The sequence below is a fragment of the Diceros bicornis genome, chromosome 24 (assembly GCF_020826845.1).
Source record: "Diceros bicornis minor isolate mBicDic1 chromosome 24, mDicBic1.mat.cur, whole genome shotgun sequence".
Taxonomy (NCBI): Eukaryota; Metazoa; Chordata; class Mammalia; order Perissodactyla; family Rhinocerotidae; genus Diceros; species Diceros bicornis.
In genome coordinates, this window is record NC_080763.1 from 13,943,274 (window position 1) to 13,969,289 (window position 26,016).

Genomic DNA, 26,016 nt, shown 5'->3' on the forward strand with positions numbered 1-26,016 from the left:
CAAGCACCCACCAACTCAACAAATCCCTTTTTTTTTCTAATGCCTGGATTTCTCCATGCCAGTAAAAGTGGCAACTACGCTTTACCCGGCTTTGGAGTTTTAGAGTGAAAACTCAATAGCAATGCAAATGTTGACTAGAGAGTGTTTTCACAGGTACTCTCCTTTGGGAACTGTCTCCTAGAACAAAGAATAAGCAAGGCTGGGGAGCAGCTGGTCTTGAGAATCTGATCTGTTGAGAAGATGGAGGAACTACTTGCCAGGGAGTGCCCAGCTTTTGTCTTTTGTAGCCTGTTCCATGGCTGTTTATAGCACGTGGGCTCGCATGTCTCACCTGGCTGCTCTCTAAAAACAAGCCTCCATTACCTAAGTGGGAATTGACTCTTTTGCCACTAGAAGAGGTGAGGTGGCAGGAAATGCAGCGTGAAGTGTGTACCCTGCTGAGGCTGGATGGAGTTCCTAGAAGCAGCCAATAAATGTCCCTACCAAGCCACTGAGTCAGAACTTGGCCCTGACAGCGAGATAAGCTTTACCATGCATTTGCCCGATTTACCTGCAAGCCTAGAGCTTCCCCAGTACTCTCTGGGCTTCCAGACACCTCTCATTGGCTGCCTTCTGTGGGCAGAGAGGCTGTGTGGAGAGGCTACCCCTCTCCGGGAAGACCACGGAAGTTTCTGAGCTGAGGAGTGGGGTTCCCTCTTTCTTAGGCACACGCCATCCCTTCTCTCCAGGTGCAACCTAGGACCCTTTGAGTCACCCAGGTTCTCACCTTTCACGATTGAATAAAATTGATGAGGCTCTCCTAAAATACCTTTGTCTCCAACTTTACCTCAAACTTGCCCACGTTCCAGAAGCTATAACCTTGGACATGCACTAACAAGTGTGTGATTCCCACAGCTTTTCACAGGGACGGTAGTCGTTCTGGAAACTGCACTGGCTTAGTAGGCAGAAAGCCTAGGTCAGTGGTTCTCAACTCTGGCTGCAAAAGAAAATTGCTTATAGAGATTTTTATAAATAGAGATGGTCAAGCTTTACCCATCAGAGATTCCAATTCGCTGCTTTCTGTCACTCTACCACTGTTACTTGGGGCCGTTAGGCACCTATTTCCTTATCTGTTGAACCTGGATAATCACCCTCCTTATCGCACACAGATATGGTTAGGATGGAGGAAAGTACTACAAGTGCTCTGTAAACTGGAAAGTGCAGGTTAAGATCTTAGGCTACTGTCCTGCCATGTTTTACTCCTCCCTTCTTCATTCTATCCTTACCCCCAAACATGCTCTGCCTCTTCTATCAACTCCATACCCCAAAGTATAGTATTCAATACCCCAGGCCCTGGGATTCCAGTCTACCTTTCTCCCGCAGGGTATGCAATCACAGGGCTAGGATGAACTTCAGAAAGGTTACCTGAACCCTCCTCGTGCCTTCAGGAAGACCTGTTCCTGTTCCATCCCAGACAGATGAGAACCTTCTTGGCTTTAAAGACTCCCTCAGACATAGATATTGAGCACTCTCGCAATGACTCCACTTGATCTTACTTCTGCAGGGTAAGCCCACTGCAGAGCAATGGGGGCTTTGCTTGGGGCTCCTGTGCAGGCGGCATTAGGAAAGGTACAAACCGGAAGAAGTGTGCGGCTTCCATTGTCATTCTATTGTTGTTGCTTTAGGGTTCTGGAGTCTCTTCCACCAGCACTGCCTCTCCCCCTTCCCCTTAACCGCCAGGGTCCAAGTGAGACCTACTCCCAGGGACTCATACAGGCAGCCACACTGTGGTTTGAAATATTCTTTATTTTGTAAACATCTGTGTTTAAAATAGATGAACCCTGCTAACAATTCATATACTGGACCCGAGACACAGTACACAAAGTTCACCCGTCATAGGGAGATGGTGGGGGCTCAGGAGCAGGTGGACGGCCTGGGGCTGAGTCTCAAGACAGCAGGTGAGGAGGTGGCAAGGAGGAAACAGGCACTCCCTGCTCAACAGGCTGGGCTGAATGCCAGGTCCCAGGCCACCTCCTGGACTGGGGAAGTTTAGGGGTGAGGCCGACTCTGGTACCTGGTGAGCAGAGCTGCTCCGCAAATCCCAACCCTCCTCCTGCTCCCGTCTCTATCCCCAGCTGTGGCCGTTGTGGATGGGGCTACTCAAGCCAGAGTCCCGACCCCATGTTTTCCCTTCCTGAACCCTTAGGATACAGCAAAAGTCGAGTCCCTCTTTCCCGAGGGGGCTAGGAGAGAAGGCAATGGTGCTCTGCCTGATCTCCAGGGAAAGCTGCAATACTGATCCACAGGTTGGCGCTAATGCCCAATAGAACTTCCCCTGACTCAAGTCCCTGGCTGAGGGCACACCAAGGGTTGGTATCACTACCCTCCCCTCAGTCTGATGCTGCATGTCCTGACACCTGAGGAGTCAGTCCTCAAGGAAGCAACGCCAGCCTTAGTCATGATGGCATCCTAAAAAGCTCTCGAAGTCTCTCATTAGCCAATGATTTCTAACTACTCCTGCCCTCCTTTTCCTTCCACTGTGCTAACCCATCCCCCGTTCCTACACCCTGAGATACCCTCTCCTGCTCTTCTGGTTTCATAAGAGCCAGGAGGAAAGGTTTGGTGATTTCATCCCCCACCCCCTTTTTGGAGAAGTAAGGAAGTGGGGCTCTTAATCTTTCACAGATTAAGCCCTTGGTTAATCAGTGAGCTCTGGGTTTTGGTCCTTCGTTGGTGAATGTTCACAGCCCAGTTCTTTGTTTTAGCTCCAGCCCCAGCCCTGCAGTGCGGCTAATGTGTGGTTTAAGGATGATCCTCCTACCTGGGCTTCTCCATCTTGGGAAGGTAGGGAGGAACCCTACTAAGGCTGGTACCTGACTTGTTCCTTCCTTAAAGGGCCTCCTTCAAGCCACTCTTGGGCCACATGGGGTTAAAGAAACTTCTTCCTGAACAAAGAGCTCTGGAGGAGGGAGTCCGCTTCCCTCCACCTGTAGCCACAGTGCAGCTGGCACACCCTCAAGCCTCATCCCTGGGAGCCAGGGGGGCAAGAGGAGCACTTTGTCGTGAAGGCTGAAGAGAACAGCACCAAGCATTTCTACCTGGGGCCTTCTTTCTTCCTTCCCATGAAGTCCTTCTCCACAAACTTTGGGTCTCAGGAAAACCATGAGAGCTGAAGGCTGGGTTCAGTGACAGACCACCAACGTGGTCATGTCACCTCTGACCAGCCAGAAAGTTGTGGGGTTTCCACAAGAAATGGAAGATGGGGCCCAGGAAGCCCTGCTGCTGCCCTGTTCCCTCTGGTTTGCAAACTGCCATCCCTGGTCTGCAATCCCTTGCTCTTAACCCGATATATAGGAGCTCGCCCTTCATTTCCAAGCACTCGCCTTTCTGGAGTGCCTGGTTGGCTTGTCAGTATCATGGCCCCAGGGGTCTCCTTGCCCCTGCAGTGCCCTCAGGCCCTGGTCTCCATCTTTATGTTCAGGAGCCCAGGTGGAGAGAAACTGTGTACACGCTGCATGGGAGGTAGAGAATGGAGGTGACTTTTTAACCCTGCCACCCCTCATCACTTTTTTCCTTCTCTGAAGTACCTGCCTCCAACCTCAGTTCCCCCAAGAGGCAGGTGGGCAGGCAGCCAAGCAAGGCCAAAGCTGGGGGCGGGCAGGGAGAGGTAGGACAGGCCCCGCTTGAGGACCACCAGTTTGGTGTTTCCTTCCTACCTTGACGTTCCGCTTCCCCAGGTCACTGGGGAGGCAGACCCATGGCACAAGAAGGGATGGGGAGGAAAGGAGGATAGGAAGAAGCACCCCGTAGCCTTTGGCCCACCCACAAAGCAGCAGGGCTTCTCCCCGGAGCAAAGCACGGAACATCCCCACGAGCCTGAGGCCACTCCCTTGGACAGGGTTAGTGAGAAAGGAAAGAAAGAGGCTGCACCAGCAGCCACACAGCAGACACACAGGGAAAGGGGTGTGAGGGGCTGTGATACAAACACACTGGAGGGGAAGGGGACGGAGAGACAAGTGGGAAGAAGAGAAAAAAGCAGAGGAGACAAGATGCACTGAGAAAGAAGGAGCCTTAAAGTGGCCTTGACTCCAGACTTGGCCATCGTCCAGGGTGCTCGGAGTGGTGAGACAGTGCTCATGGCACATTTGGGGCTCACAGCAGGCCTGCAGCTGGGGAATAGGCTGGAGGAACCACTCCAGGGTGGAGGGGCTGGGGGCAGAGGCTGCTCAGAGATGACAGCAGCGCTGCTCTCAGGACCAGGCGGGGGGAATAGCAGCTACTAGTATTCAACAGGGTCACCCAAATGAGAGGAGAGGCCGGGCAAAGCCCAGCCTCCCTGCCTGCCCTCTGGCTTCCTGAGGGAGGGGGGATCGTGTGGGTGCTCCACGCAGGACCCTCAGCACCAGCAGGTTTTCGAAGAGTTCGCTGGGCCCTCAGGTTTGCCCTCATCCTCCTCCAGCTCTGCCAATGCCAGCTCATTGCTGGCACGTGTCTGGAGGCCTTCCAGCTCCTTCCTATGGGCCTGCAGCACCAGCTCTGTCAGACGTGTGAAAGACTAGGAAAGCAAGGGGCACAGGTTAGTCCAGCGTCCACTCCTCTTCCCCTGGCAACCCTGTAACTGCCCAAGGGGCACAGTCTCATCTCATCTTGGCTCCTATCTGCTGCCTTCTCTGCTCACCTCCTCACTCTGCTGGACTCATCCAAAGAGGCAGGGCAACTGGGCCCAGAGCTCTCACCTCTTTAATGTTGAGGTTGGTGCAGGCACTTGTTTCATAGAAGTCCATGCCATACTCCTTAGCCAGCTGCAAGAGAAGAACATTCCTGAAAGGGAGTCAGTAAGGGAAGGGAAGTGCCCAGAGCACCTGGCCCATACTTCTGCCATCGCACTCACAGCCCATGCTGTGTTGTGACAACTTCTCAGATAGGTAACTTCTCAGATGAGCCTGGGAGCTTCTAAGACACAGGCTAGCAGAGAATGGTATAAGATACTCCACGAATACACTCCTCCATTCCCCCACCCCCCTACACACACACATACACACACACACACACACACACACAAATCTCATATCAGAAGACAAAGACACCAAAATGTTGTGGCAGCATGGCAAATTAATGAAAAACATGGGCTTTGGAGTCAAACAGACCCAGGCTTGGATACCACTGCTGCCACTTAACAGTGGCACGACCTTGGACAAATTACTGATTCTCTCTAGGCCCACACCAGCTTCATCATCTGGTAAAGGAGGAGGAGAATGTCTACCAACCAAGGTAGCAGAATGATTAGATGGGCTCATGCATCTCAAAGCACTTGCTTAGCACTGGGCCACCCATACAGTGCTCAGTAAATACTATTATTCTAGTAGGGTTTACTTCTACTTTCAAATTTTTCAATGACCATGATCACTTTTTTACACCAAAAAAATCAAGTTTAAGTGCTAGTGGAATGCTATTGACTGAAGAGGGAGAGAAAAGCTCTTGAGGCCGTTGGAGTGGGTGGATGGCTCTTGTCTAAGGAGTATCCATCTTTGTTTCTGTTCTCCGGGAGGATGGTCTCCCTGTATGCTTGGACATTCCCTCTCTGCCCCCATGGCTTCTCTGACGGTGGGCTCTTCATTCGCTCATTTTCTTCCTACCTCTTTCCAGGCGTAAGGAGGACAGGGAGTGAGTGTGGAGGGAGCAGGGTGACTGTAAGATGGTAGCTATGCCTGGATGCTGTTAGAGAAGTCAGCAACTTGAAGTCCTTCCTCATCCTAACACTGGGATGAACCCTTAAGCAGAGGTCATGCTGCTATGGGGGACTTGGAGCTGGGACAGTTGCTGCCCAAGAGGTCTTTGTTTCAGGATGGACCCCGAATCACTGTTCTGAAGGACAGAAAGCAAACTCTCAGGAATGGCAACTTACCCAGGGCCTTAGGCTACTAGGGACGTGTGAGGGTGGCCCTGGAAGGCAGTGGGAGACCCGAGGGATGGATTTGGCCAGCTCATTCCCACTTACCTGCTGCCCTTGCTCTCTTCCCACCTGCCGTTTCTGCTCTTCATCAGCCTTATTCCCAATAAGGATCTTCTGGACACCTTCTGGTGCATACTAGGGACAAAGGATGGGCAGAACCGCCAGTGAGTGTTGCCTTTCCCTCCCATCTCCCCACCATACAGTCCACAGTGGCCTCCACACTGGCACCAAATTTAAGAGCCCTAGGGACAGAGAGGGCTGACTGGGTACAGATGCCAGTCTCCCCCAAGTGCCAGGGCTGACCCCAGGGGTCCCAGAGGGGTGTTGTGGCGACAGCTTGGGGTAGAAGACACTCTGGCTAGGACTGGTGCTCCCTTAGGTTGGACAATTGATAACTGAGCTGGAAAGGGTACTGGACTGAAGTCCAACCCCTCAGTCTACAGATGAGGAACTGGGGACTCAGAGAGTTCAAATGGCTTGCCCAAAGCTCCACAGCGCTTGTGGCAGAGCCAGGACTAGAACCCCAGTCTCACAACTCCACCTGGTCCTCGGAGTTTGGGAAGGAAGCTGTTCACAGGGTAGGCTTTGACCTAACTTATTTCTGGGGAAGAAACAGCCATGGAGGCCTGGCAGGGTACAGAGCATGGAGGGCATGGAAGCTTGGGCTTCTTCCCCATGTCTTACTCACCCAGAGGTCTTCATCCGGGGCTGTGGAAGGCAAGGTTTCCTGGTAGCATTTGCTCGCCAACCCCAAGAGCTTCAGCCCTTCCCAACTGGCCTCACTTTTCTTTCCCCTCTGAGGTGCCCTTCCCCCACCCCCGAGAGTGAGGCAGCATCTCCTACCTCATCCACATCACTGACCCACTTCATGATGTGCTGGTAAGAGCGCTCGCTGCTAATGTCGTAGACTAAAAATATTCCCTGAGGGAGAGAGAAGGAGAGAGAGATGGGGGAGGTTGACGCACACAGAGACAGTGCACAGTCATGGGCCAGAAGCGGGTGTGGTACCTTAAACACTGGGTCCCACTCTCCCTGCTCCCTGCTTAGCATAATGAGAATCCCTCAGCACTCAGAAACGTCTCCTTCTCTCTCAGACCCCCAAAGCTACTGCTTCCTAGTCCGATCACAGAACTCTCTGAGGTAGGAAGCTACCAAATTCTTTGACCCAGGTCTTGGGTCTAGGGTAGAAGGTGAGGGTTGCGGACCTGCCTGTAGTGAGTGCTCAGAGAATAACTGATGAATGAAGGTTCAGTGAACACTTGAAAGACTGCCCTGAGGCACCCCTCCCCAGCAGGCAATTCAAGGGCCCTATTTTGGGGGTCAGTGGCACAGATATCTCAAAACACCCGAAGCCGGGAGTATGGGTGGCAGCATCCCACCTCTAAACCCTGAAAAGGGCGGCTCACCTGGGCCCGTCGATAGTACTGCTTTGTGATGGTCTGATATCTCTCCTGCCCCGCCGTGTCCCTGCAGTAGAAAGCCGGTCCCTCAGAAGAGCAAGGACCATGGGAGCAGGTGGGGAGGGGAGGAACAGGAAAAACTGGGAGCTGCAGGTGAAAAATCAGGGGGATCCAAACGCATCTGACTCTGCAGCAGAGAGGCCTGGTCATCTGCTGCTGACAGGGCTTGTGGGGCCCTGTCAGCTATATCTGCACGAGGAGGCACAACTGTAACTGGGCCTTGGACAACTCTCTCCAGAATCTGGCCATTGTGGCCAGGCTGGTTGGACTGCTCCACCTCCGGTCCCTACCGGACCTCTGAAGGCAATGCCCACACCATTCCAGAATGGGGAGGCAGCTTCCAGGAGCATCAGGCCACAGAGCCATAGCAGCCCCCTGTGGCTACGTGTGGGAACTGCACCGTGCTGTACTGAGGAACTCGCACTCTGAATGAGGGGGTATAGCCCTCCCTCCTTCCCATCCTACCACAGTGTAGCGCAGCCCAAGGGTACAGCCTTGTTCTAAGACAAACCCACAGTGGCTAGTTTGCCACTTCCTCCTAATTCCTGCCTTTTGGTGACTTGCGGTCAATCCCATAAAGTTTCTTAAGAAAGGGGTCAGAGATTAAGGCTCATAGGAGCAGGAGATGGGCTTTGAGACTTCTGCTTCTCTCCATGGAAGAGGTGGCCAGTTATCCCAGAGGAAGCCTCAGGACTCTACACATGGCAGTGGCAGCCATGGAGCAGCCCAACTCACCAAATCTGTATCCGCACCTTGATGCCATCTACCTCTATGGTCTTCATCTTAAAGTCAACACCTGGGGAAAGGGAGAGAGCAAGAAAGTTAGGAAGGGAACCTGCTGAGAACTGAGCAGTAAGGCCCAGCACACTCACCCTTGAAGGGATCTCCTTTTGTTTAATTTGGCAGAAAGATGGCATGAGGTAAGGCCTTCTTGAACCAAAAACTACAGTTTTGGTTCGGGCTTTGAATGGGGCTTCCCCTCCTCCCCGAGCTGAACGTTGCCAGCAGTAAAGGGCTTGGAGGCACCGGAAGTGAACATGCGTGAATACGGAGGAATCGACTCCATCACTGCCTCACTTAGCCCCGAACGTGTTTCACTCTGTGCACGTGTGAAGTCTGCCTATTTATACTTCGGGAGAGAACTGCTTGTATCCATCCCTGCTGGAACCCTCATCCCTGGGAATAGAATCCACCTCATTTGCCTCGTTTTTTTCTCTCTCTGCCTTATTAGTAACCAGGAGGGGTTGCAGCGCTGCTGTGAATGTGTGGAAGGCACACAGACCCTGCAGAGAGCAGGACTGTTTCAACCGCATGGCGTGTATGAAGCCCTCGGCACCTGGAGAAGGCCCACCAAGGAGAAGCCTAGTGGATCTGTGGTGTTGACTGACCCATTTACTGTAGGAGGCACTGTTGTTTACTAGAAGGAGCACAGGGTATGAAGTCAGGCCTGAGCTTGAATCCTACTCTGGCCACTTAACCCACAGCTATGACTTTGGGCACCTTGCTTCTTGGAGCCTCCATTTCCTCATCAGTAAAACGGGGACATTACCCATCATTTCAGAGGGTCACTGAGAAGACCAAATGAGATGCAGTGCCTGGCACCCAGTGGATATTCAATCGACTGCAGCTATCATTATAGCCGAGTACAGTCCCGGTCCACGGGGGTGCTCGTGAGTGACCACCAATGACCAGATGAAGAGGCAGCAGCACAGTGTGTCGTTCGGGGAGGGAGAGGGTTCCATCCACCAACCCCACACAAGGTTTTCAGGCTCATCCGCCGAAAGGCTTGAGGAGCTAAGCGGCCACAAGACACAGGAAACATAACAGATTTGGCAAAGCAGCCCAGGGCAGAACGTATTTGGGGAAATTTGCAGCAAGAGAAGTCAGCACCACCAGCAGCACACAGGCCTAAGTGTAAGTGGTGACAGAGATGAGGGGAGATGTTTTTGTCACCTCACCTCTCCCCAGCCCTAACTGTGCCTGGTGATTCAAGAGCTGTGTCTAAAAGGTGAATTAAGCTTCAGTCTTCATACACTTCCTGGAGACAAGTCAGGAATGGGCATCGTTAAGCAGTTTTCAGGTGGAGAACACAGTAAAGACAGTTCTGTACGGTAGGCACTAGGCTGTACAGCATAGCCCTGAAGACCCTAAAGATGCCAGATTGCCCCCCACCACTGCCATTCCACGTTGGCATTAGTTCTTTGCCAATGGGAATACTTCTCCACGTATCTATCCTGTCCCCAGCTTTCCAGAAATACAGACAGATTAAATTCAGGCTCTTCTCTCTCACCATCGAGACCAATCATTTAATAGGAGAGAGAAAAAGATTCAGAACGGACAACCGGAACTCAACCAAGCTGGTCAGATGTGAATCATTTTTCGCGTGCCCAAGCTGATTCATATGTATCGAGCTGTACTTTTCCAAATGGGCAATGTCTGACAGCCGTTCTTCCAAGTGTGCTGAGCAAGTCAGGAGGAGGAGACAGAAAGGAGGAGAGGGGGACCTGGCTGTGGTGGGGCAGTAGCATGCTCACCCCTCTCGAGACAAACAGTTGTCAAGAAATGCTTCTCCCCAATACCTGGCATAGGAAGGAATCAAGAAATTCTCGTTCTTTCCTGGTCCATCGCCTTCTTTCCAGGAGAACCAGTGATTCTGTTCATTTTGTAAGAGGCCCAGCCCAGCAAACCTGGTGAAGGACAGTGCTTTGTGCAAAGTGGTCACAAGGGAGGTTCTGCTGCCTGTAGTCCACAAACTTCTGTGGGAACTTACTTTGCGCCCTGCACAGTGCTAGGTGCAGATGGAGTGGCAAAAAAGGCACCTGTCCCTGCCCTCACAGAGCTCAGTGGAAAGGAAACAAGGCCAGGAGGCATGATAACAGGCCCAAGGTCGGCACGGCAAGGAGCAGAGAGGCCTGCTGATGCCAGAGCCCATGCGATCCCTCGCGTTGCTTCTTGGGGGAAGGAGAGGAGAGTTGTGTGGTAAGTAGGCAGACAGGCCTCAACTACATTTGGTGTCCTGTTTCTCTGTGGGTCCCTGAGAAGGGATCAGCTGGGAGAGGAGCCCCCAACAGAGGGGAACTCTCCCTGAGAATGAACGCAGGCTGTTCGAGAGGCAGGACTGACAAGACGACGTGCAGCTACCCTCGGGGTGAGCACTGGGCCCGAGTCCTTCTCCCCTCCTCCATCACTTCTCAGCTGTGTGGTGGGACCAAGGCTGGGGAGCTCTGGGGGCTCTGAGCACCCACACCCCCCCACCACCTTGCAACCTAGGCCCTCCTGACCACCCAATAAAATTTGTTTTAACATCTCTGAGAAGTAAAATGCTTCAGTTTTGGCTCTTCAAATGCACCAAGGAAGAAACAGTCTATGCCTTCTGAGGGATTTTCTTTACCCACCCACTGCCCCCCACTTTTTAATTTAAAGGTTAACAGCCCAAGGATCTTCTAGTGGAATCTATTCCTTCCACTCTCTCCACACACTCCAGACCTTCCACTGTGTGTAACCTACCAATCAACCCCTGGCCCGCCGTGACCTATGCCCACTCGTGGCCCCTTCCCTCGCCTTATGTGGCTGTTGGTTTCTTCCGCTGCTCAGCACTTTGGGGCAAAGTCCAACACCGGCCTTGTTCAGTCCCTGCAGACTCACAGTTTCTCACCACAGCCGGGCCTCACAGCTGCTCAGCAAACTGTTTATTCCATAAGTGTTCACCCATCACACTCCTCACAACTGCCGTCCTCCCCGCCGAAGGCTTCAGCCCAGCGTACCCTCCCCAGCGCTGTGCACTCAACAGAATTCCTTCTCCACTGTCTATGCACAAGGCGGATGCGCCTGATGTAGCCTTTCCTCTGAGGCCCACCTCATAGCCTCAGCATTTTCCTGTTTCCTCCACCTTCCCTGGGGAGGAGTCCCCTGTCCTTCTCGAGTCTCACCTCTCAGCTGTCCTCATCAGCCCCCTCGGGTGCACAGCCTAACAGTTTTGCTCCTCTTTGTTGCATCTTCAGACTCTATGGGAAGAAGAGAGATTCTTCATCTACCTCCACCCCCAGTGTGTTCTCATTCTGGCTCCTCTAAGGCAGCACTTCTCAAACTTTAAAGTGCATGCAGATCACGTGAGGATTGTGTTAAAATGTAGATTCTGATTCAGTAGGTGTGAGATGAGGACTGATGCTGCATTAAGCTTCCAGGTGAGGCTGATGCTACTGGTCCATGGATCACACTTGTGACAGCAAGCTTCTGGGACAGTAGTTCTCAAAGTGTGGTCCCCGGACCTGCAGCATCAGCATCAGCTGCGACTGGTTAGAAATGCAAATTCTTGGGCCCCACCTCAGATCTAGGGAATCAGATACTCTGGGGGTGGGGTCCAGGAATCTGTGTTTCAACAAGCTCCCCAGGTGATTCTAATGCATGCTGAAGTTTGAGAATTTGGACTAAAGCTTTGCACCTGAAACATCAAGCGAGGCAGCATGGGGGTTCTCCCCCTCTCAAGGTGTGCTTTGCAGATGCTCAGCTTTAGAATCACCAGGGTGATTTTTTTAAGTGCTGCTACCTTGACTTTCATAGACCTACTGAAACAGAATTTGAGAGAAAGGCTCAGAAACCTGTGTTTTTAAGAGGACTGTGGGTGATTTTTAGATAAAGGAAAGTTTGAGAGCTATAATATGGTGGAAGAGATAGCCATTGGCATTGGAGTCAGAAAGACCTGGGTCTGAATCCTGATTCTGGCACTTGCTGTGTGACTTTGGGCAAGTTTCAAGTTCTCTGAGCCTCAGTTTTCTTCTCTGCAGAATGAGAATACCACTGGCCTCCTAAGGGTTGTTGTGGGATATAAATTAGACAACGTATGTAAAGTGCATGACACACGGGAGGAGGGGTTCTCTCCCTACCTTCCCTCTGCTGACTAAAGGCTTCCTGGGGACCAGCCGGGAAAACACACCCTGAGAACCCTGGATGTAGGAGGGTTACATACTCTAGGGCTTTGCTACTCCACTGCCCTTGCTAGTCCAGGGACCAGCAGCATCAATATCATCAGGAGGCTTGTTAGAAATGCAAATTCTCTGGATCCACCCAGACCTACAAAATCTTAGGCACACTAAACTTTGAGAGCCACTGTCTACCCCACCTCTAGGCAGAACCACACTCAAGGCTCATAATAATGCTTATAATTATAGCACCCCCCAGCTAGGCAATCCAGAGCCCTCAGTTCTTACGCCAGCCCTAGGAAGTAGGTATGAGTGCAGATTATTATCGTGAGGCAGAGAGAGGCTGAGTGACTTACTCATGTCCTCACAACCCACGGCTGAGCCAGAACTGGAAAACTGGTCTCCTAAAACCTACCCCGGGCACTCTGCACTCGACCAGTGGCTTCCCAACCCTTCAAGGCTGTGGAATCTTACTGCCTCTTCCGTCACACCTGCATACCCCACACTTGTTCTGGTAGCATGAAGCATCTCGAAGTGAGGCAGTGGGCACACATGGAGCAGGCCCACCACAACCTATTTTCAGAGAACCCCTTGCTCCTTGAGAGGTTATGATTCCACCCAGCCCAGACGCATCCCCCGGACAGTGCCACCTCAGTGTCCCTAAAGAGAGCCTGCATCCTCTCCCGGGCACGGGGAACACACGGGGTGAAGAAACCAGCAAACCCTGCAAGCAGCTCCAGCAGAGGTTCTCTGGGGAGGAGAAAGTGAGGAAGATAGTGCCCTCCCCCAACCAAGTGCCGAAAGCATGACGAGCAGCTCATCATGTTAGATGTGCTAATCATGGTGTCTGCCATAGCCGGTGTCCTTTTCTGGCTGGAACTGCCCAGCCCAAGGCCTCTGCTCAGGGAAGCAGGGCTAGATACAGTGTGCTCATTGTGGAGAAGCACTCCTGACTGGACCAGCGGTGGATATCTGACCCAAAGGAGACCCATCAACAAGCTTCCTGGTGACCCACAAGGTGATCTGGCCACAGGGGCAAGGGAAGCTAGCTAAGCCGAACAAACTAGCTCCCTCCAGATGGTGCCGAGGGGACCGGCCAGTTGGTAACGAGAGGAGCATGAGGCAGACAGATGTGCAGGGAAGCAGGGATGCCTAAGACGGCAAACGCACTGGCTGGAGTGGGCCTGAGGGCGCTGGATCCTCGCCCAGCCACCAGTCCACACCAGACCCCACCTTCCAGCCTATGGGAATCCTCATATTACATCCCCCTTGTCTGAGAGAGTGCCTCAGGATGCCCGAAGATTCACAGCATATGACTGTCCACTGCTGCCTAAGGGCTCTGCCAGGCCGGCTGGCAAGATGTTCCAACTATGGGGCTGGGAAGAAGACTCCTAAAACCAGATGCCCTGCTCCTTGCTGCCTCCTGGTTTTTGTCTTCTGGGCTCCAACTGGATGTGGAGTACCTAAGGGGCAGAGAGTACATTTGGTATTTGACAAAGGTTTTTTTTTTTGTTTTTTTTTTTTAAATCTCTGCCTCCATACCAGCACAGTGCCAAGGCATAAAGTAGCAATTCCATTAGTGGCATCCCCCTGCCCCAGAAAGCATAAGGAGGGATGAGTGCTGGTGGCTCAGGAGCAGGGGCGTGTGTCCTGCTGTCTGAATGCCTCACAGACACTGGCAAGAAAAGCTCCTCAGTTAAGTGACAGTGCCAGGTCCTGATACGCGTGTAGGCAGGTGCTGCGCTCACCACACCTGTGCCCTGAGGCAGCCCCAGGCCTCTGGCTCTTCCAGCTGTGTCCCTGGCTGCGTGGCCTCTGCTCCCCCAGCAGGAACCCCCAGTAACTGCCAGGCCACAACCTGAGCCCTGGAGCACAGTGACAGAGCTGCTGTCGGAGATCTGGGAGGACAGGTGAGGCCCTCTTCTGGGTACCAGGGCCTGGGGCAGAACAGCGGGACAGGGCAGAGGACACAGCACTGGCACTCACCTGGCTCCTAAGATATCTTGCCTTGGGGACGAGCTTACTGCCTTCCCAGTCTAGCAGTGGAGGCTGGTGAAGACTGGAAAGAAGGAAACGGCACATCCAGGGAAAGAACAGTCCTTATCACTGCCTCCAAAGAAAGCCCTAGAAAGCATGGAGGAAATGCAGCTCAAGAAACAGAGGAGTGTGGTCATTAAGAACACGATCATGAGGTCAGAGTCTGGTTCCGGTCCTGCCTTTTCCACTAATTACCTGTGTGGTCTTGGGAAAGCTACTTAACCTCTCTTTGCCTCAGTTTCCTCACCTGTAAAATGGGGATGACAATGCCTGATGTCAGAGAATTTGTGAGAGGATTATGAGATAAGGTATAAAACCCATCACAAAGAGCCTGGCACGTAGAGCTTTATTAATGTTCGCTGAAGAAGCTATCAATCTCCTGCAGGGCAGGACCAGTTAGGGAAACAGGGTCACAGCTGAGGGGATGGAAAGATCTCTGGGAAGGAGGAGGGGCTTATGTTGGGAAGATGAAAGAGAGCCGGGAGAGAGGGAAGACAAACACACTAAGCTGGGGCATTTCAACGAAAAGGGAAAATACCACTCACCGTGGAGGCCCGATGGCCCCCACAGTCGGGCTACAACCTAAATTCTGGCAAAGCAAAGGTGTGCCTGTTGGTGGGCCAGAACCTCATGGGTTAACGTCATGTGCCAGCTTGCCTGCCTGCCAAGTGCCACGTGGTTCAAGTGGAAACAGGGCTCTCCTGGGTGCCAAATGTTACCACCACGATCAACCACCGCCCAAAGGACCAGCAGCGTGACCTGAGCCTTTTCATTAGCAATGAGACGCCACACCACGAACAACCTAATACACCTGAAACCCAAGGCAGACACCCAATCCCTGGGGCCGCGCTGCCTCCAGTTACGAACCCCAAGTCCCGGAAGGCCCCCACCCCCCGCCACGGGGAACCAGCATGTGCTGGACACGTGGAGCTCACTCACGTGGGTTACGGCAGGAGGTCGCCTCCAAAGAGGTCACGCTGAGCAACCGCAAAACAAGCTTTAGGGAAAGAGAGAGGCTGCGGGGAGGTGGCTGCCTGACTCTGCCACCCCAAACAAGGCATCAGAGTAGTCCCCATTTCAAAACTCCCTTCTCGCAGCAAGAGAAGACCAATAACACCAGGAGACCAATAACGCCATTTCACCCCTGAGGGACAAGTGAGGGGAAGAACAGGGAGGAGACGACACAGGGGCAGAGCTAAGAGACAAGGCTCAAGAGAAGACTCAGGACAAAGGCTCCTGGCACAAGAATGTCCCTCAGACCAGTGGGGTGAGGTGAGCTTTGCCCTAACCTGCCCCTGGCCACAGCCGAGGGGACTCGCAGCCTCACTGTGTGCTGGACCACATGCCGACTGGCTTCTCCTCTTACCCTGCTGCAGACTGACTGTCCCTCATGCTGCCTCATTCTGGAGAAGAGGTGCACCCAGGCTCTCTGAGCAAACGCATTATCAGCATTCGCACCACCGTGCTCTGGGAGCGATGAGAAGCAGAAATAAAGGGAGGCCCTGGTCACTGGCAGACAGAATCCTGCTCCTCTAACTCCAAGGCCATGTTTTAACCTCCAGGGCACTGGGGTCAAAGGCTCTGACTCAGATGCCCACCCACAAGAAAGAGTGGAAATTTCAGAAGGATACTCTATGACACTCTAACCTTCCGTTCTTCTTTAAGACACAAACAGATGCACACACACACACAAAACCCCAACGTGGAAGGACAGTGGTGATATGGGGACCAGGACAACTCTGGAGCCTACCGTCTTCCCATAAAGTCTTGAAGGGCCAATCTTTGGAAACTTAGGAGCCAGGAACTGAGGGGCTGTTATCGTAGAAGGGTTTCCCAGTCAAACACGGACCCCTTGAGGCTGGAAGGAATGCCTGCATCAGTGCCTGAGCCCTAGGAGCTCCCTCCTCCAGAGCCCCCAGCCATGAGGTGATCCTGGACTGTCACTCCAGCAGTCGGGCTGAGCCAATGGGCATCATCAGACACCAGTAGTGACCCTGAGTGACAGGGAATACTGACCTTAGTCAAGACACTGATCCCTCGTCTCTGCATTCACCAAAGAGGACCCCACTCACACAGGGATCACAGGAGCCACTTCTTGCTCCCTGCTATGTCGGAAATTCTCCTATGACATGGATCTGAGCAGAAGAGCTAAAAGCTACTGGACACTGCTCACCCCTTACAGAACTTCACCCTCTTCTCACAGTCCCAAACACGTGTGTAGCACAGTGAGTTTCACATTGTCTGTGAGTCCCAAGAAACCAATCCTAGTTGCAACCCCCTTGGGGAAGAGCAGAAGTTCTCTAGGAAAATGCATTCATGCATGCATTCATTCATTCATTCATTCAAACATACTATTACTGAATGCCTCTTATGTGCTACGAACTAAGCTAGGTACTAGAAGAGACAGCCGTGAATAATACAGAAAGATCCTTGTCTGCAGAGAGCTGCTATTCTAGTGCGGAAGACAGATAATCAATAAATAAAGTAATTAATTTCAGAGTGATAAGCGTTAGGAGGTAAAATCAGAATAACGGAGAGGAGAGTGAGGAGATCCGTGTGCAAGCGGCTTTAGATTGGCTGGTCAGAAAAGACCTTTTAAAGGAGGTGACATTTGAGCTGAGACCTGAATCACAGGAAGGTACCAGCAGGGAGCAGATCTGAAGGGTCAGGGCCCCAGGCAGGGGAAGCAGCAAATATCCTTCAGGCAGGAACACATGTCAGTCAAACTCGCAGTTCCTCAGAAGAGAAAAGGAAGAGGGACCAACATCATTGGTGCCTCTGTTATCAAGTGGGAAAGCACAGCAAGGCCCTTCCCTTCTGTTGGATCTCATGGGGACCCACCCTCATATGTGCACACGTGTATGCACACATCCACGTACATATGAACTTGTTTAGAGGCTTTAACCTGAAGAATGTACCAAGAAACTTCTCAAACACTAGCAAGGCCAACTTGGGGACTCCTCACCCCCCACTTTATGATGAGATCTCTACAGTGAATAACTCACATGTGTAAAGCACACCATTCCTGTGCACACAGTGGGTACACAGAGTAGGTAATCAGGAAACATCAGTTCCCTTCCCCGTGCCCCGCCCACAACCACGTGCACAGACCTCCACTGGGCCTCTGTGACATCTGCCATGCGCTCCAGCCAACCCTGTCCTGCTCCCCTCTGGCAGGCCCATGACCTGGGCCTTGCCTCCCTGAGCCTGCTGCTGAGTGGTCCGTGGACACCGCTGAGGCAGCCAAGACCTGCCAGGCTACTGACCACTTACTCCTCCACCCTCGTCCTGAGCCTCTTCCCAGGCAGGGCCATGTTGATGGGCAACAGAAGGTTCCTGGAGGAAGAGACTGGGGCTGGGAGCTTCAGGAGCAAACATCTCAGAGGAGACAGGGCCCCCAGATGCATCTGGCCTCACACAGAGCCCACCAAGCAAACTCCTAGCAAGGATCTAGTTGAACTTAAGCTGACACAACCATGACCTGGCCACCAGCAGCTAGCCCCACCAGGCAGAACAGTAGCAGCCCCAAATCATGAGGTGTTCTCCACAGTGCCTCCTCCCCCACCCCTTGTCCCCTGGGGAACCCTGCTTAGTCTTCAAGGACCCACTGAAATGTCACTTCTTCTATGAAGCCTTTACCAGCCAACCCAGGAGGACTTGATCAGTCCTCTGCGACTCCACAGCACCTTGACACCGCTTTTGCTTAATGTTCTGGCTGTCTGTTTGGATGCCTGACTCCCCCACTGCACTGTAAGCCCCAGAGGGCAAGAAAGCATCTGATTCATTTCATATTCTCATTGCCTGGCAGCAGGCAGATACTCATTACACATTATTCAACAAAATTGAATAAATGGAAGAAAAAAATAAGTGGTCAAGTGTGTGAATAAATGAGTGAATGAATGAAGTCAGTACATTCCAGGAGAAGAAATCAGTGGAGAGATCATGGGGCTCCAGCCACAGAGTCCTCAGTAAATATGTTGTCAAAACAGTAATATGAGGGCAACTCTCAGATCTCATCCTCAAAGGTGCCCCAGCCAGAGCCCTCAATCACAGCCCTGGACTATCCCCCGGAGGGTCACATCAAGGAAGCAGACTCAGCCAACAGCAGAGACACAACCGTCCCTCCATCCCAAAGCCCTCAGACAGGTTGGGGAAGCACATGTCCTCTCCCCTTGGCTCACAAGAGAGAGGTTCTATTGGCAACTGTGGAAGGGCCTTCTGGGCTGAGCCAGGGCAAGCCCAAAGCCAGTGTGGAGAGACTGGAGGAGAGGAGACGGTTCCAGCTGGGGCCACCTGCCTGCAGATGTGAGTCAGCACTTATTCGGGGCCTCAGTTTTCCCAGTTATAAAATAGGGCTGATGGTGAACCTTTCCTCCTCGGTGGGAGGAATTAAATGTCCAGAAAACTCTGTGGCTCCCTTGACAAAGCACACCACCCAGGCAGAATGGCCAAGGAGAGGTCAGAGGCCTGCACAGGAAATTCGCAGTTTTACAGGGAAACAGGCACAAATATTAGATTACAGAAGAAGGCATTCTGAGAAGAGCTGGCAGTCAGAGTAGCAGGGTAATGGCCAAATATCGACTTTCATGTTATAAAGCTCATCACCAAGCTGGGGAGTGGGGAGTCTGGGGAGTGGGAGGAGGCTGGGAGGAGGAGGAAGGAGCAGGCACTAGGGCGCTGAGAGCCATGGGTGCATCTGCAGAGCTGTGAAGGGGGCACAGGTGCATAGAGTAGCCGAAATGAAGCCCTCCGAGGGTATCAGAGCCATTCTCGGGGATCACATCCTTGGGGAGGGGGTGGGCGGAATGCGGGCCTGAGGCAGAGCGACACCTGGCAGAGGCCCAAGCCTTGGGCAGAGCCACCACTGTCCTCTCGGTGACCTCTCTCCCTATTCCTCCACACCAGCTCACTCTTCTTTCTCAGACCCTGGCACAGAGACTGAGATGCAACCCAGAGCCTCCTCTGGTGCTCCCCTGGAAGTGGGGACCGAGCCCCAACTCCTGTCTGTTCTGCTCACTGCTGTATCCCCAGCTCCTCACACAGCACTCGGCACAGAGTGGGTGTTCAGTAAACAGTGCTTGAATGACTGAATGCGTGAGTGATAGAGAGGATGACCTCAAAGCATGTCATCGACAGTTTATTAATCTGTACAACTTTCTTATGAGCTAGGAATAATAATCATAATGATAGGCGCTACCATTTTATTGAGGGCTCTGCCAAGTGCTTTGTATCCATTAGCCTCTGTAATCTTCACCATGACCTTTAAGAAAGATTCTGTTACTCTCTTCAATTTACAGATGCGGAACATAAGCACAGCGGTTAAATAAGCATCTGAAGGTGCAGAGCCAGTAAGGCCATGGGGAATCTCATGCATGTTGTCGGCCCTCTTTTCACTCTACTCACGGCTTCTCACCTTCCCGTCCTTTCTGCTGGGCCTTGGGAACAGCCTGGGAAGAGACCTGTCTCAGGCTGCCCCAGGGCTGGAGAGGAGTGAAGGCCTCCCCCCGCGGCACACAGACCCACCCTGACCCTTCTGTAGCGTGCACAGCATTGTACGCAGCGCCTCATAGTCTGGGAGCCCACAGACCCCAGGACCGTAGTGCCCAAGCACTGGATTCCAGGCTCAGAATCTGGTCTGCCCTCTGGTCCTTCCCCAGCCCTCTCCCTCCCCTTCAGTCACCCAACAGAACCTTGCCCCAGGCAGCCAGAGCCAGTTCAAACAGAACTTCCTGAGAAAGGTGAGAATGCAGCCGACCCAGCCTGAGAAAGTGGCCGTGATGCCACAGCAGTTCAACCTGTCAAACCGGAAAATCACAGACCACAGCCTCCTCGGAATCCAGAGGGGTGCAGCCAGAAGGAGCCCTTTAAAACAAAAGGTCTATCTTTTTCCCTCCGACTTATTTTGCTTAGCATAATACCCACATGGTCCATCCTAGACTTCTGGTGGTGAACACGACGTAGTCTATACAGCAGTCGAAATATAATGATGTACACCTGAAATTTATTTAAAAAAAAAGGGTCCAGAGACCAGGTGACAGGTCTACTCAGAAAAGACCAAGGATGGGAGGGAGAAAACCACCTCGTGGGCAGTCCCTCAGCTTGCATTAGTGGCTTACATGTCACTCCTGGCTGCCACAGGAAAGGAAAGCAAAGGTCTCCTGCACGCAGATGTCCACGTAGGAGAGGACATCTCCCTGCCTGGGCAGGCAGCACAGGTCACATGAGGCCCTTTTAGGAGTTACCAGGGTGATGGGTTCAAACCACTCCCTACTTCTGGAGGGAAACGAGCACAGGTGAGGGTGCGGAGGCTGGTCTGGGTGCCACAGGAGGGGGTGGGGGGGAGGAAGGAGGAGGAACGAGCTGCGAGGTTCCTCCGTGCACACCTACCACCACAGCCCTGGACTGGTCTCCCTGCTGCCAGTCTTAACCTAAGTGCTGTTTTCACCATGTCATTCCCCAGCTAGAAATCTTTCATGCCACTGCGAAGGCTCAGGGTCCTCCTCAGCCAGGCCCTTGATGCCCTCTGGGCCTGACATTCATCCCTCCATTTAACAACATCCCTGGGGATCGTGCCTGGCCTTGCCTGGCTGGGTACTAGGACTGTGAAACAAAGAGGAATAAGATTTGGTCTCACCCTCAAGGCACTTAAAGTATAGTGTGGGAGACAGAGAGATAAACAGAGGAAAGTTCTCATTCTTCCCCTAAAAGCTCCCCTCTGCTCCAGCTAGACTGCCCAGGGTCCCGGGGACACCCACTGACTTCCCACCTCCATCATCCCGCTCCTATTCCTCCAGCTGCTCCTGCCCCACAGGAGCCGAGAAGCAGCCCACACTGCAAGGCCTCGCCTCAGCCTTCCCCTCTAGAGCACTCCCTGCCGCCTCTCGTCCACTCTCCTTCTCCAGCTGCTCTAGCGCTTGGTCGTAGCAATAGCACTCATGGTCCCCTCACTGTCCACCACTGCCTCATGCACGTCTTACGTCATTATTCAGCTTCTGATGGCAACTGCAAGCCCTTCTTTATAGTAACAACACCGACCACAACTTATCCTACAACTGCAGAGCGCTTCACCAAATGCTCCCAGATAGATCATCTCATTGTGGCCAAGACTCTCTTTGGCCTGCGTCTTGCTACTCCAACTAGATTACAGGCTTCTGTGGGCAAGAAAAAGTGGACTGAATAGGCCTCTAAAATGCCTGGCACGGTGCTCTGTAGTGAATCTTAATGATGAGGAAACAGCAGGGAACAGTAAGGCACCGACTGCCCCCTCAGCACCGCATCTGGGTCAGCACAGCTGCATGGGAAAGGAATGCAGGCAGCACCAGGGCCACCTGGCCACCTGCTGACTTGCTGCTGACTTGAAAGAAGACGGGCAGTCAGTCTACCTGGGAGGTCTCCTTGCTGCTCCCTGGCAGGCCCTTGTCTGGAATGTCACAGGCTCTTACAGTAAGTGGCGTAAACAGTAAATCACAAAAGTGCCTGCCTAGGTGACATCATCATGATCCAAAAATCTGAACTCTGTCTTGGCAGTAACTGCTGAATTGCCTCGTTTTCCCCATTCACAAAAGGAGCTCCGGGAAAGGTGCCTGGATCAATGCCCAGTGTGGTAAAAGACTGTGTCTCAGACGAGGTGCAGCCTGAGAGAGGTGACTGCCTGTATTATGCCTCTGGGAATCTCCAGGTCGCAGCGCCTAGCCTAGTGACAGGACACATGCATTTCTTTTTGAATGGATAAATTAATGACTATGACTTGGTAGTACCCATTTTCTTGGATCCTTGATTTGCCTCCTGGCTGCCCCTTCCAACTCCGTGGGATACTTGCTGTCTCCCTGGAGGGAAAGCTTTTCTTGACTGTCCCACTCTCCGTAAGTCTTAGTTAAGGCTGAAAACACGCCTACGCGGAGGTAGAATCACAGGTGCCCCAGGAAGCTTTAAACGAGAACACAGTTAAGAAACCAGGTGGGCAGATCTTAAAAGGCTGGTGTGAAGAAACACAGGTTTCTTTCTCTTCCATGGAATCCAAACTCCTAAACAGTCCTCTGTGTCCTGGGGAAAGGGGGACCCAGCCGTCAGAAGCAGAGCAAGAACTAGGAGAGCCGTCTGCAGGTTTTAGGTCAAAATACCAAGGGCCTTGAGGGGACAGTAGGAGAAGGGTGCTGCAGAGACACTCCCCCCGTTCACTGATTCACTTCTGCCCCCAATGTGGTCGGCCCAGAAGGATTCTGAGGGAAAACTGCACATTCACGTGTCCAGCACGAAGAGGTGTCTAAGCTGGGAGAAGATAAGGTGGAAGAGACATAGGGAGAAGGGCTGGTAATTAGCCACACGGGGGCAAGGGACTTAAGGACAGCAGGCGCCTCGGAGGGGCCATCTTGGTATTTTAGAAACAGCGGTTCCCTCATCGTCTGTGGGGAGGGAGGACGCGTCTCCTAGGGGAGGCTAGCTCCCCCACAACACTGAGCAGGAGCCCAAGAGCTTCTGAAATGAAGTGGCTGAGTAGAGCTCTCCAAGGGGAAACGCAGGTCACTCCTAGGACCTGAAATGTGGCCAGGACCCAGGGCGCAAACTACTGCTCTTCAGGCAAAGCCAGGGGCCGCCAGGCAGCCCCCAGCCCTCTGCGACTGGGCAGCAGCTCCTGGCACCAGGCCCACCCCAAAAATAGCCACTGCAAGTTTCCTTGGTGCTATCCTGCTGCCCTTTTTCCCCAAGTCTGCAACCTGTCCTCATATCCCATCTGGTCCCTCAGCCCCTCCCCTGCTCACTGCCAGGCCTTTCCCCAACGCCGCCTCCTCCCTGAGCCTTCCCCGAGGCACGCAGCCCTCCCCTGGCATCCTACCCCACCCATCCCTCTGAGATGTCTCTCCTCCAAACAGTGGCCCAGCCCAAGCTCCTACCACCTAGGAGCCTGCCTTTCAGCTCCCCTGAGAAAGACGAATGTGTCTGTTCCTGACCCTAAGTCCCTTGAAGGTAGTGAAGCAAAGAGAGAGTGAGACCCAGGAGCTCAATGATGATGACAACAGTAACAGCAACCAGCATGGCTTCGCCATGTATCTGACTGGGTGCTAACTGCTTTTACAGACATTATCTCATTTAATCCTTACAACACCTCGGGAGGTACATATTGTTATTACTCCCAGTCTACAGATGAGAAACTAAGGCTCAGAAGCTTAAACAATATTCAAGGTCACACGGCCCCAAAGTGAGGTCTCCAAGTCTGTCTGACAACAAAGGCCACGAGGCTCTGTTGCTCCCGGCTCTACCTGCTCCCTCTTCTGTCTTGGCAAGGAGTGCGTGTTGGGAGGGAGGGCGGAAGTCTCGAGTGGAAGCTGGGTGCCAAGCCCTCTCTGACCAGAGGCAGGACCTGGGCAGTGCTGAGGCTACTCCAGGGCATCAATGGGGAACCTGTCAGATGTGGGTGGAAATCGCCCAATTCAGACCTCAGAGGAGGAGGCCCATCAGGGCCCAAGGGAGGGGAGGGCTCCTCAGAGGGGAGGCCACCCACCCCCTCCCAGAACAAGTGATCCCATCCTAGTCCTGTCTGGACTGCCACCAGCCCTGTCCCTCTAAGCACAGGCTCCAGCACTGCCAGATCAGAGAGATGTATTACTCTCAGGTGGGTCCTGCCTGCCTTCGGACCCCTAGGTCTGGACCAGTAGTCCTGATGGTCCTCATCCTCCTCAGCCTCCTTCAAAACAAATGCTGCAGCCAGCTGCTGTTCTGGAGCTGACTGATAAGCGCCCGTTTCACACACATGCGTGAACGTTGGCGGTCGCACCTTATCTATGCCCTCCTCCAGGTGTCCCACCTCATGGCTTACCTTCACAGCTGTGCCCTGGAAACTCAAGCCCTTTGGCCCCTCCCTTCCTCCTCTCTTCCCTCTCCTGACTCCACACTGGGTCACTCCTGAACTGAGGGTACCCAGTGACTCAGTAACCCGGCTCCCCACCCTGAACTCCTCTTCCCGAGCATAGGCTGTACCCCCCCTCCCCCTCTCCACCTGGGGGTGTGGGATGTCATTTCGGTGGCTAGGATTCTCGCTCCTCCAGCTCGGGGTGCCCAGGCCTACACCCGCCCCGGCTCCGATGGGAAGGCTCCCCAGCCAAGGCCGGAGAACCTCTCTCCAGTCACGGACAGCAGCAGGGACCCCTCACCTCCGGGAACCGGGGCTCAGGTCCCCAGCCGGGGGCCCCTCACGCCGGGATTCAGTCCCTCGCCCTGACCTCCCGCGCCGCCGCCTCTGGCCCGAGGGGCGGACAGCCCTCTGGGGCTGGGCAAGGGGAAAGGGCCCCGGCAGGTGGTGGCGCGGGGAGGGTGGGGCGCCCTGCGGCCGCCGCCCCTTACCGATGGTGGAGATGTGCGAGGAGTGGAACTCGTTGTCGGTGAAGCGGCACAGCAGGCAGGTCTTGCCCACCCCAGAATCCCCGATCAGCAGCAGCCGGAACAGCACATCGTACTGCTTCGCCATGGCTGGGCCGGAGGGGCCGGGGCTGCGGGCGGGCGGCGCTCAGCCCCGCTCGGCCGCTGCCATCGCGGCGCGCGCCCGCCCGGGACCCGCGGCGGCGAGAAGGAAGCCGGGCCGCTCGCTGGGCGCCGGGCGCGCGGTGGGAGGAGAGACGGCGCCGCCGCCGCCGCCCGGGAGGGGTGGGGAGCGCGCCCGAGAGCGGCGACCCCGCGGCGGGGCGGGGACCAGGCGGCGCGCGCTCCCCGCCCGAGGATGCGCGGCCAGCCCCGTTGTGCCGGGACCCGGGCCCCCGGGGAAACATTTTGGTTTCTCTGCGGACATGCTGAATGCGGGAGTTGGGGTGAGCTCCCACCCAGCCCACCTCCACCAAACTCGGCTTTCGGATCTCATCACTTCTCCCCAGATCCCAACCCAAACCTGGCCCTGCCAACCTGTCGACTCCGCCCTCAGCTCCCGCCCCTGCAGGAGCCTGGTCGGGCCTCCCAGTGGTTGGTCCTCACCTGGGCTCAGCCCAGGACGGAAGGCCTTGATCTGCATTCAAACACCCGAAAACCCTGGAAGTCGCCGCCTCCAGGAACAATCGAGAGCGTTGCTAGAATTCTCTCTCTCTGCCATCTGGCTTCCTTGTCACCCTGTGCGACTGTGTCCACCCTCCTCCACCCCATCCCAGTTTTTCTTTAAACAGGGAAAATTGCTGAAAAGATAGATGATCATAAAAACATTTCCAAATGCACAATCCTTTGGAAATGTTGTGCAGAAAAGTCTCTGTTTTAGGTCTAAGCTGCTTAGGGTGGGGGCTCAGGATGCCAGTACATTATTTCAGGCCACTAAGTATTTCTGCTGGAGTACATCAATGGCACCAAAGAATGAATGGGCCTCTTTCAAGACCTAATTTACTACTGCTGAATGTGTTAGCACGGAGAGACGCAAGTAAACGCTCTCTGGAGCCTAGAAAACTGCCTATTCCTAAGAATGAGTATTAGGGGAGAAAAAGGCTAGCCCCTTAGATCTTTAAAACGTGATGAAAAAGTGTGTGTGTGACTGTTTTCAGACTGAATATTGGATGGAGAATGTATTTGCAGTAGTAGGTCAAGGAAAGTGGTAAGTCCACTGACTTGACTTGAAGAGTTATATTACAGGCAAAGTGTCTAAATTGATAACAAAGAGGAAAAAATCTTGAACCTGATAGCTACTTTACATTAAAAGCTA

At 53.5% G+C, this 26,016-nt stretch overlaps 1 protein-coding gene across 5 annotated transcripts; it reads right to left on the minus strand.

Moving 5' to 3' along the window:
- Positions 1 to 1,765: 1,765 nt before the first annotated feature.
- RAB15 (RAB15, member RAS oncogene family) lies at positions 1,766 to 24,900 on the minus strand. Of its 5 annotated transcripts, XM_058567124.1 has the most exons (9): positions 24,687 to 24,750; positions 11,322 to 11,396; positions 9,972 to 10,079; positions 8,128 to 8,188; positions 7,339 to 7,399; positions 6,776 to 6,853; positions 5,978 to 6,067; positions 4,716 to 4,781; positions 1,766 to 4,534 (listed from the first exon to the last, which is right to left on the minus strand). In XM_058567124.1, exons 3-9 carry the CDS (start codon positions 9,976 to 9,978, stop codon positions 4,376 to 4,378), a joined length of 522 nt encoding a protein of 173 aa, XP_058423107.1. In that variant the 5' UTR covers positions 9,979 to 10,079; positions 11,322 to 11,396; positions 24,687 to 24,750; the 3' UTR covers positions 1,766 to 4,375. The 5 variants fall into 5 exon arrangements, with proteins under 5 accessions (XP_058423107.1, XP_058423109.1, XP_058423108.1 ...); XM_058567126.1 differs by lacking the exons at positions 9,972 to 10,079; positions 11,322 to 11,396 and adding an exon at positions 14,298 to 14,435 and having other exon boundaries at positions 24,687 to 24,765; XM_058567125.1 differs by lacking the exon at positions 9,972 to 10,079.
- Between the last annotated feature and the right edge of the window lie 1,116 nt (positions 24,901 to 26,016).